The sequence below is a fragment of the Coffea arabica genome, chromosome 1e (assembly GCF_036785885.1).
Source record: "Coffea arabica cultivar ET-39 chromosome 1e, Coffea Arabica ET-39 HiFi, whole genome shotgun sequence".
Lineage (NCBI taxonomy): Eukaryota > Viridiplantae > Streptophyta > Magnoliopsida > Gentianales > Rubiaceae > Coffea > Coffea arabica.
The window spans coordinates 51,757,979-51,769,312 of NC_092311.1; the positions used below are offsets into that span (position 1 = coordinate 51,757,979).

At 36.7% G+C, this 11,334-nt stretch overlaps 1 protein-coding gene across 5 annotated transcripts; it reads right to left on the reverse strand.

The window, feature by feature from the left end:
* Positions 1–716: 716 nt before the first annotated feature.
* LOC113713994 (transcriptional corepressor LEUNIG_HOMOLOG) lies at positions 717–8,253 on the reverse strand. Of its 5 annotated transcripts, none has more exons than XR_011820410.1 (19): positions 7,593–8,217; positions 7,384–7,488; positions 6,806–6,903; positions 6,482–6,591; positions 6,066–6,361; positions 5,883–5,958; positions 5,683–5,794; positions 5,319–5,368; positions 4,972–5,220; positions 4,280–4,360; positions 3,922–4,140; positions 3,563–3,701; positions 3,374–3,480; positions 3,052–3,201; positions 2,693–2,848; positions 2,465–2,584; positions 2,127–2,324; positions 876–1,130; positions 717–785 (listed from the first exon to the last, which is right to left on the reverse strand). XR_011820410.1 is itself a non-coding variant. In XM_027237804.2 (19 exons), exons 3-19 carry the CDS (start codon positions 7,413–7,415, stop codon positions 987–989), a joined length of 2,337 nt encoding a protein of 778 aa, XP_027093605.2. In that variant the 5' UTR covers positions 7,416–7,488; positions 7,593–7,672; positions 8,137–8,253; the 3' UTR covers positions 717–986. The 5 variants fall into 5 exon arrangements, 4 of the variants coding, with proteins under 4 accessions (XP_027093605.2, XP_027093594.2, XP_027093601.2 ...); XM_027237804.2 differs by having other exon boundaries at positions 717–1,130; positions 7,593–7,672; positions 8,137–8,253; XM_027237793.2 differs by having other exon boundaries at positions 717–1,130; positions 7,593–7,682; positions 7,790–8,217.
* Positions 8,254–11,334: the final 3,081 nt, after the last annotated feature.

An 11,334-nucleotide genomic window follows, 5' to 3' on the forward strand; every position in this document is an offset into this window, starting at 1 on the left:
GGTTTCAGTGGGTCCGAGCACGATGAGTATACACTCTAGTGGAAACTGGAAAGGAGAAAACGGCAAAGGAATTTGAAGGGCTGGCTACTCTTCTGCAGTCTGTAATAATATGACCATGTATTGTCATTTCTTTTTCAAGGCAAATTAAAGAGCTCAGTTGATCTCTTTGCGATACAGACGAATAAAAAATTTTCTGATACTCTAAAACTGCAATGCCATAAATGCACCTTTACCATAAAAAGCATAAATCCACCGTTACCATAAAGCCACAAACACGCTCCAGAAGCCCGAATTGATCCCGAGAATTTGGCCTAATCCTTTCCATCTAAAGCGGCGTTGTGACTGAGGGTGGCTGTCCAGTAGGAATCGGATGTTGCGCACGGTGCAATTAAGATCACTGAAGAGGACCAATGTCAATCCCCCGATAGTTTTAGTCCTGCTCACACTTCATGGTCACCAAGTCTCAAGTGGGTCACCATCCGAAACTGGGCTTCTGTTTCTAAAGCCTACTATACTCTCTGGTACTGGGGGTTTTGTTTCCCCCTTGCAGTGTCATCATCGCTGATCTTATCACCGGACTCGAGAAAGTTTTACAAAGTGAAGCCAATACGCTTGCAATTTGTCCAACCGCAATGACAATAGAACAACAATCCACGAAAACGTCCAGGAAAATCTCCAAACAATAAACAGAAAAAGCTAATAGTTACCCTACATCCTACTGAAACTAATCACATGTTATTAGTGACCAAATATCGTAAAACAGTTGCAAGCGTCTTTCACCTCACCTGTCAAACAATCAGCTATTATTACTCGTCAATTCTCTCCCTTCTATTGAAGTTCTAGATTACATTAGCAAATACTACGAGATTCCTTACAATTTGGTAAAGAAAAACTCCTCCATGTCCTGCTCTGATCCTCTTGAACTTGCGAATGCAGCAACGGAATAGCTCAATTCCCCCATCATCTTCAACAATGGAGAACCCTTGTTATTTCCATAACTTTACAGAACTATCATGACTTGCAGAAGCAACCATTCCCGTGACAGGTGACTGTGCCAAAGCAGCAATAATGTTCTCGTGTGCAGGGACAGTCATGCTTTTATTCTCAACCATGTTCCACAATTCCAAGGACTGCAACGAGAAGATCAAAGGAGGTATTGGCAGTTACATTCTACATAGAGTCATCAGATATCACAAGCCAAGCAGTACTCAGAGAACTTCATCACAACCTATTGATTTAATTGAATACCCAGAGGACGATGCAACATTTCACAGGGAAGAGTTACTACTTTTTGGCAGTAACTTGACAGGTTTTGACCAATCAAATAATAGCTTTGGATCAGAGTAGGATGTGTTCACGGGATTATATTAGCTTATATATATATCCAAGCCTAACATCCCATTTCCCTATATCCCCTCCCTTAGCTCAATTGAAGTACGATCTACCAAACCATAAAAACCACTCATCCAAAACAAAAAAAGGTGAAAACCAAATGCATGTTTCATAAGGAATTTTCTTCAAAATGTTCCATAAATTGCAGTTTTAGTTCCTTAACTTTGTAGAGCCATTTCCTCATTTACCGTTCAGCAATTTAGTGCAATTGAGATTCTTGAAATGACAATTTATTTACAAATTGCCAATTTAGTGCTGGTATTCAAATTGAAAGTTCAGGACAAATTACCACATTGACAGCATCACAAGGACTCTAGATAAGAGTCTCAGTAGTATGGGAATTAGCAAAATGTTTTAACTTTGCACAAATGGTGCCTACAGAGGTTACTTACGTTCTTAAAAAGTCAATAGATATCGTCTTGATATGAGATGTTTTAGCCGGCTTCAGGACTCAAACCAAATCCCAAGTCCAATCTCCACAGAACTAAATTAGGACAGCTTACAAAATTAGGCTAAAACTACAATTTGCCCATAATTTGGATACGATTAAGATAGAGAATTTACAATCCATATTCAACACAAAAAACACAGTTAGCTGCAGCCGCCTCTTTCAACACACTAGAGAGAGAGAGAGAGAGAGAGAGTTGAAATCACAAATGGGGATGATTGCGAAAATGAAAAGTTAGTCAACATGCAACAAGAATACACTAATCACCAAAGAGAGAAGTTATTACCCGCAATCCTCCAATCACCAAAAGAGCAGAATAATTCGGATGGAAAACACAAGAATGAAATTGGTTCCCGTTGGAGCTCAGCTCATGAATGCACTCCCCTGATGCTAGTGACCACACTTTAACAGAATCTTCACTTACAGATGCAAGATAGTCACCATTTAGATCCCAGCACAAGTAGTTTACCACACCAGAATGTCCCTAAGAACAAGTCAAAGGATATCAACATGGGAATGACTCAATCCTGATCAGAACATCCAAATGCCCAGCACAAACAGAGAAGTGCAACAAGAAATTAATCATAAAACAGATTCACGGCAATCAAATATATCCAAGCAAACCTGGAAAGAATGGGTTTGCCTATCATTTTCTACATCATAGATGGTGACCACTTTATCTGAGGCAGCTGCAAGTAGGTGTCCAGTTATTGGTTGAAATCTCACTTGTGCACTTCCTCCTTGCTGCAACGAGTAACACACAAATGAAGCTCAATCTCAATCATGTAGTATCAAAAATTGCACGAGAAAATAAAAGCAAAAGCATTTAAGAAATTGTCTTAAAAGGTTAACCTTGGAAATCTGAGCACAGGAGAATGGACTTGTATTCCAGAATCGGATTTCATTGTTACTATCACAGAAACAGAAAAGATCATTCTTCTTGGGATGGAAATCCAGAGATAAAATGTGAGAAGCGTGTCCCGTGTATGCTTGCAGACAGTAGCTGGGCTGCAAAACAAAATAGAATTGATTCATAATTTTGGCAGAGCAAATAATAAATGTACAAAACTTAAAACAAAATAACAAAAACTGATTATCGAGATGTTTCAGTGTCTACAACAAGCATAAAATACCATGCATTCATCAACCTGAATCTATTACTCAATATTGAAACATGAATTACAAAAAAGATTCAGCAAAAAGTTCATTACATTAGCTGCATCCCATAGCCTGACAGACTTGTCAAATGAAGCTGTTGCTAGTTGAGTTGAATTAGGTCTGAACCGGACATCTGTAATTAGATATTGGTGCTCTTCTTTAGTGCTCTCTGTTTGCAGGGTATGCATGTTCCAAAGTACAGCCTGACTCATGCAATTGGAAAAATATTCATTAATGCCTATAACTTCCCAAAGATAAAAAGTTTCCTACTCTAAAAGCTGAATTACAGAAGTACGACACCGTATCATTTGAGTGAAACTTTAAGGTTAATGATCCTCTCTATATGGCAAAGATATTCTGCTTGCACTGTGCTACCTTCTTGTCATGTCCAGCACTAGCCAGCAGCTTCCCATCTGAGGAGAAGTGACAACAAAGCACTTTATTTCTTGTCCGAATGCAACCAACTTCACCGAAGGAAAAACCTGAAATAAAGAACATTGCATGAATGCAGTCTCATTGAGAATAAAAGCTTCAAAATAAGCATAAACTGAGACAACTTGATACTTTTAGAAGACTCTGTTTTGTGCTCGGTAAGAGTTTGCTTCAATGTGCCATAGATATTTGCATCTCCTCCATCATGTGACAAAAAGGACTCAACATTATCTTCCAGGGGGCCAACATCTCCAAAATTCTCTAAATCATCCTACAGAAAGAAATATGACATCCTCAACCATAGAATACAGCATACATTTGCAAAATATGCTTTCTTTAACACAAACATGATACTTGTGATGATTTATTTTAAAAAATTATTGTTCCACTACCCGGTTCTGTATGAAGAATGTAAATAAAGTTTTCTGTGAACAGAATGAGACAGTTAGCATGCACATCACACTATGTGAGGAAAGCTAATTTAGACATACCAACTGATTTGTAGATGATGCAATTCCACCTGCTCCATCTGCACCATACATGAAGCTTTTTGGCACACTATTGACATGTTGCATGCTGCTAGAAGTAGTCATTCCATCACCAGGGGTGTGAGTGGAAGGTGGTGAGTTAGGAGAAGGACCCACTGTATTTCCAGTACCTGTACTATTGCCAGGTCCAGACGAAGAATGTTGTTTCCTTTTTCTATTGCTCTGCACATGAATGAGTGAGTTCAGTTTCCAGAAAGAAAGAGACAAGCATAGGACAAAATAGTGTCCAATGAAGATATAAGAGACTTTTGTTCAAACAGATTTACATTCAGCTATAACATGCTATGGAAGCCAGACCAACCTGTTGCAATTGTTGTTGCTGTTGCTGCTGCAACTGCTCCTGTTGTTGAGAGGAGGATTGCTGCATTTGGGTCATCTTCATCTGTTAAACCAAGAACATGTTAGAACCTAGCACTTCAAAAGTAAAAAGACAGAGAAGAACACTTTTTCAGAAATTTGTGCATGAAGTACAAATATAGGCATCTAAATAAAAAAAATAGGAATATTAAAAAAAAATAAGCAAGAGTACGAAAAAGGTAAGATCTTCAGTTTATCCAAACCCAAGATGAGACTTTGCAAGGCTTAGACATAAAAGCAGGAAACTCAATTGACATGGTATGCAGTCAGATACAAGAAAATGGAGACAAATACTTAAAGATTAGGATGTCTGCATGTCTCGTCAGCAAATGCATGAACACGCGAGCGTCACTTTGGAAAACGGAAATTAACTCAAGCTTCACATACTGCTATACATGAAAGCATTCCTATCGCAGCAATAAGTGGATTAGGATGTCTGAATGCTATGCAGTCACATACAAGAAAATGAAACAAATACTTAAAGCTTAGGATGTCTGCATGTCTCATGAGCAATTGCATAAACACTTGAGCGTCACCTTGGAAAATGGATATTGGCTCAGGGTTCACATACCACTATACGTGAAAGCATTCCTAGGACAGCAACAATTGGTCATTAGTGGACACTACATATCTCACCTTTGGTGAATTTGATTGCACTGGTGAACAAATTGATCCATCATTTCTTGGTGGTTGCCCATCCTTGGGATTAAAATTGCCCCTCGGCAATCCACCAAACCCAAAATTGGGTGAACTTCCAAGGCTGCCTTGTGACGGAGCCTGGGCAAGTACCTGCTGCTGTTGAGATGCCAACAAAAACTGATTTTGGTTCTGCAAATTAGGTTTTTGTACTTGTAAACCCAAACTTGGTCGCAATTGTTCAATTCCCTGTCAGAGGGGAGGCAACCAAGTCAATCACTTCTAGATTTCAAAATCCTACATCATCAACAGATATCATGCAGCTGGATAAGTCCTCAGTAACTCACAGTTAGAGGCCAGCCCTTAAGTGGAAGGCCAGTCACACCTTGGTTCAACCCTAAGAATGACACAACAATTAGTTCAGGTCTGTGTTGCTAGAAATTTTAAGATGGTCTGCCAAAGCTAATTCTATGACATGTAAAAGTTAGCAAGACATGATTAACAACCTTCCACATATGGATATGCAGGTAAGTTAAAAGAAGATTTTGATAGAATACTGCATCATGAAACAATATGGAAACTATCATTTTTAATGCATAAAATCTTAGACTTCCTCCTAAAAATATTTAATATAGTGAAACAACTGATCAAACTTAAATTCTCAGCCTATTGCATTAAGCAATAAAACTAGTTCATTTGGAAGCAAACTACCTGCACTACCGAGTCCAGATTTTGACTGAAGAATTGCCTGTCCATAAATTGATGAAGGATCCATAGGTAAAGATTTCTGAGTTGCACCCATGCTCCCTTCTGTTTTGATGTCCTGAAAATTCGAAAAGCGCAGCCCTAAGCATGGTAAAAGAAAGATGAAATCATGTAGTAGATGCTAATAAATGGTTCCAAGTAGTTACAGCAGTCAGTTGAGGCCGTCCTTGCATTTGCTGCAAAGCTGCAGACATGCCCCCAGAATTGCCTTGTACCAACTGGCTGAATCAACCACAAGAAGAAGAAAAAATAAGATGCACAAGCCACTCAAATTTCCAAGTAAGACCCAAAGTAGATGAGATAAATGAAAAAGTTTCTAGCATCCTTACCCCTGATGATTTGTTGCTGACTTGAGAAGGGCCATCCTATTAGCATCAATAAGAGCTGGAGATGTGTCTGAATCCATTGAATGAGGGTGTTTCATGCGTTCTTCATACATTTTCATTGCCAATACACTGGCTGATGGCTGCCCCATAATTCCTTCAGAATTGAGTGCATTAATAGAACCACCTAGGGGAGGATGATTAGGATCTCTTCGTTGTAGTTGGGCATTGCGCTGCTGCATGAGTTGCAGCTGCTGCAATTGTAGTTGCTGCTGGTGCTCCCTTGCTTTCATTTGTTGTGTCTAACAATAAATTCCAAGAAGACACTTTTGGAAAAAATATACTTAAAAGGACAGACAGTAACAACAAAGAAGAGCATCATTGGAAAAATGCAATCTTCTATCTCTATAAGCGTGACAAACCTCTATATAAGCAGCAGCTGCCTCAGAATGTTTCTCATTTGTCCTTGCAATGAAAATGTCCCAAAAGACAGACCACCATTCAAATAAGAAACCTCCCGGTGCATCAATGGCTGCAATTAATACGATAAGATAGATATCAAACAGTTGGATACCAAAACAAAAGGGAAAAAACTCAGAAATACCCTAATTACATGCAGGTCAATAAATACCAGAATGTGATCATTCCACATACCAAGCAAACCAGTGATAGTTGATCAGGCATAAGCTATTATTGAAACTCGAAGAGCAACATGAGCATGTCAAAAGTTCTTTTATCATCATTACCTACAGGATCTGTGGCAACCTTCCCTTCCGTCATGAAAGCTTTGGCGGAGTTGTGTAGCTTTCTCTTCAATAAATAGTCATGTATATAGACATCAAGCCTGGGGAAATGAACAAATAATAATAATAAGAAAAAAAGGAAACGAATGGGAGTTACAACAGCATCTTAACTTACTCTCTTTATACAACAGAGCAAAAAAAGCATAATATGTATTTGTCTATAGAACATCAAAACTGGAACGCAGGCACGCTCTCTTCAACTTGAAAACACTAATATATTAATCCTTTACACTCCATAATTTCCATATCCTAAATGAACGATTACCATATATGAAATATTGAAGTCCCTTGGAGAACTCCAGCATTTTCCTTTCCCGTTGGTTTTCATTAACATAATCTTACTAAATTTCTTAATTTCGAGAACTAACACCAGCAAATTAGATAAATATCCGACTCATCCTTTCTTTTTGCTTCCTCGGGGATAAAAATAAGCGACAGAAGAACCAATAAAAAGAGTGAAGACTAGGAAAGGAAAGAGAACTAATACAATAAAGCAGTAGATAAAGAAAAGGACTACATACATCTTATCTGCTTCCCAATTACTCTGCGCCATGACTTAAAACATCAACTAACCGCTCCACAAAACGATATAGCAGTTAATCACTGTCTTCACTGGCAGTCAAGCCCTAAACAATCAGAGAAACAGCATAATTCAATTGGTAAACACTGAAACAGTAAGTAAATGGAAAAGCTTACTCGCTATAACACAGGGAGATCACACTTGCTTTACCAGAACAAGTCAAAACCACACCAATCTGATGGATCACGCCCAGCATTGCCGATCCGAGCAAGATCTCCCGGATACAAACCCTAATTCAAGCTAAATCAACATGGGAAGCCACCAATTTTCATCAAATTTAAAACAAAACTCACACAAAAGATCTCAAAATTTAGCTTTGCATATCATCCAAGCATCTAAAAACGTACAATTCAGAAAACTTCAATTCACCGCACTATGCAAACAGTCCTTCGATTCACGATATTACAATTATTAAAGAGCTCAGAGAATCTTAAAAAAAAAAATCAGCTAGCAACTGCAGCTTCAGAAGTAAAAAACTCCAATGCAACTGTCCTCTCTAGCAAGTTCGTAAAACGATCGGTAGCGAGAATTAATTGCCTTTTATTAACTGAAGTTACAAGAAGATTACAGAGTGGTAAATCATTCAAACTTCCGAAGAAAATTCAAGAAAATTAAATTTTAAAAAGAGGGGAATGAAAAAGAAGGAAGGTGTGTTGTTTCAGTGAAGCTGTCAACTTGATGACTGGAGCAATACCAGACTGAGAGAGAGGGAGAGTAAATATCGGAGGAGAAAGCCGAAACATAGCTGGAGTTTGTTACGTAGGGATTTGAGCCTGAGGTTCGGAGGTGGGGAATCGTATGCCAGGTATATGTAGGGCTCTGGTTCGGAGTAAGGTTCGGGAGGGAAGGCTTGGATGGTTAATCGGGCGTGGGTTAGAGTTTCTACTGGTTCGGTGATTCCGTTCCGAGGGACGTTAGATGTCGAACCGCTTTACGTCAGCGAAGCGGTGTTAAAGTAACGCGACCCGACGCTTGTGTCTGGTGACTGATGGCTTACGTGGGACGGAGCTGTGATGCGACGTGTTCGATCTTTAACGTGTTTGATTGGGGCTAAGATCATTCATTACGAGCTTGTGTATCCGTATCAGTGGTTGCCGAACTTCAATACTCTTAGCTGTGGATTCTGACCCTCTGCTGCAACTCCAGTCTTTTTAAGGTGATGGACTAACACGTACTGGATTCATGCTTAGCGACCGTTTACGCCACACACCGAACGTTTATCCAAACTCGGTTTTAGTGGGCATCCGACATAAACTAAAAGCGTTCTAGCACTAATCTCACGTGCACTTGATGGTTTTCGGTTGTGATAATGACGTGGATATTTCTTTTTTTTTTTTCTCTCTCTCTTTTGTATGTTGTTGTCCATGTACATGATTAGTTTTGGCAATTCCATGTATTTCTTTATTTTGTTTGGTTTTCTAGTACGAGACTATGAGCTCACAAAAATTGATCATCCTTATATATATATATACTAGGGAGGGACAGCCCGCGCGACGCGCGGGAATTTGATGCTTGTGATTCAAGATAATTAATAATTATTGTTTAATATTTTGTAGTATAGGAACTAATGTATGATGATTTATCATGTGATTTTAATAGAAAAATCATAAATTATATAGTGAGTCAATAAAACTAATATATAATGAAACATCCTTATCGTTATACCTATATAAGAATCCGTTGTAATCAAAGATTATGTTTGAATTTCAACTGCAAATATGAGGGTAGTTTGAAAATGTAAAAATATTTGAAGTGCAATTGAAAAGTATCCAAAAGTCTCTTCTAAAAATTATCCATGATGATAAAACATTTTAAAGTATCAATTGGACCATTCGTCTCTCGAATCTATATATGTTCGTAAAAGATCCCTCAAGCAATGTTTCTGATTTCTCCCTCGACTTAAACTCAACCTGAATTATCAAGTCAAGTTTATCCATCAATCACTTTGCGTCCAATCTAATCTAAAACAATTTTATTTTTTACTAACTATTTATATAATTTGGTGGGTATAATACGACTTAATCACATGTTTCTTACAGAGATAATAATGCCCAAAAATGATAGATAGATAAGAAACTTAAGTGGTTTTTTTCAAAGTTTCGTAGAAATTATACAGATTTGGTGTTTTTTGCTAGGGGCATTTCTTTATAATCTCATAAATAAGTTCAAGTCTGCATAATTGTTAAACATCTGAATTGAAACTATCTTGATTATAAAAAATTGGTGCAAATAATATTTTCTAAATTTGAAATTGTAGAAAATGGTAACTAAAATCAGAAGAAATTCCTCATATAAATTCAAATTGCAGACTATAGGTAGAAACTGCTTAATGATATTTTCCAATGTTTACTTGTATAAGTATCCAATGTAGCATCTCTACTTAATTGACTTGTTTGAATTATGGATAATAGTTGCTTCAACCAAATCAAAAAACATTATTTATCATTGTACAACATACAATTGTAAGTAAATGAATTAATACAATGCAATCAAAATGGTGCTGTAGCTAAAGCATTTAAACTCATCAAGTTCCACTACAAATTCTTTTAGATAGCATAAAAAGTAAATTTTTTGTATTTGAAACTATATAAACAATAGAATACAAGAACGAGATCATAACATGGAAAGCAAATAGAGTGCAAATGACATCTTAGTACTTTGTAGCATGATTAGTACTATCTTTTTTAATTTTGAAATTAGAAGTATCAAAAAGCAAACTATATGGAGTTATTGAATAAATCAATCATCAGAAAAAAAAAAACTACAATCGAAGAAGACAAACCCAAAGAACTCACCTCAATTTAAAGGAAAAGTTACGCCTTCCACCAAATATTTAATAGCCATAATAAAACCAAAGGGGTGAAACCGAAAAAGAAGAAAGGGTATTAGCTAAACATGGGGGCATAAATATGATAATAATTGTTCAGATAATAATTAAGTTAATTAATTGTAATTAAAATCTAATTATGCAAACATCCAATTAATTCCTTAACGGATGAGAAAGGTTTCAGGAAATTGGAAGGCTTTGATGTTAGTATAATAAATGATTAAAATGGCTTTTATGTAATTCTATCAAAACACAAGTTTAATTCAGTTGTACTTGATACTCTATTTGGCATCAAATATTGTAACATACCAAACCTGCCCCTAATCTTAAATATCTGAAAGGTTATATAAGTAATTATAGTGAAATTAAAGCTGTAATGACTTGTACTTAATGCTCCAATTACACTTCAAACACTCTCACATTCCCAAAATAACCCTACCCTTGCGGTTGAAATCTAAAGTCATAAACTCATTCTTATATAGTATAAGGATACATATGTGTGTGTATGTACGTACACTTATGTGTACAGAGAAAGAGAGAGAGAGAAATTTAATTGATGAAAGCAAGATATTTACTATATATGACATAATATTGTCTATACATCACACATCCACTATACATACAATTATTCGAAAATACATAACAAAACTACTCGTGATCGAAACACTTTGGCAAAATGGCTCGTTCACTTAAGGGTAATCTTTGGCCATATAAATATAATATATATCGTCAAGGATAATCTTTGGCTATATAAATATAAAGTTGACTCGATCATTCTATAAAAAGCATACGTTTATTCATAAATTTTGTAGAAAAGCATGCGTTTCTCGATTCTCTCTCTCTCTCTCAACCTTCTCACTTTTTTTTCCCTTTCGTTAATTTTTGTTCTTTCATTATTTTTCCTTGTCAAATGTAATTGCGAGAAGCCAATATTTATATTAACAATATCTAAAACTTCATTGTCATCCCTAATATTGTATCTGTTGATGAAAATATTCTCCTCAAATTGATAATCTCAAGGTAAACGAATATTATTCTCTTATCTTTTTTTATTGTGCAGTTTTT

Coding starts and splice junctions, on each gene's coding strand:
- LOC113713994 (XM_027237804.2), bottom strand. CDS start 7,415: ATGGCGCAGAGTAATTGGGAAGCAGATAAGAT. Junction 5,795..5,882: donor GACGGCCTCAACTGACTGCT/GTAACTACTTGG, acceptor TCGAATTTTCAG/GACATCAAAACAGAAGGGAG. Junction 4,141..4,279: donor AGCAACAACAATTGCAACAG/GTTGGTCTGGCT, acceptor ATTCATGTGCAG/AGCAATAGAAAAAGGAAACA.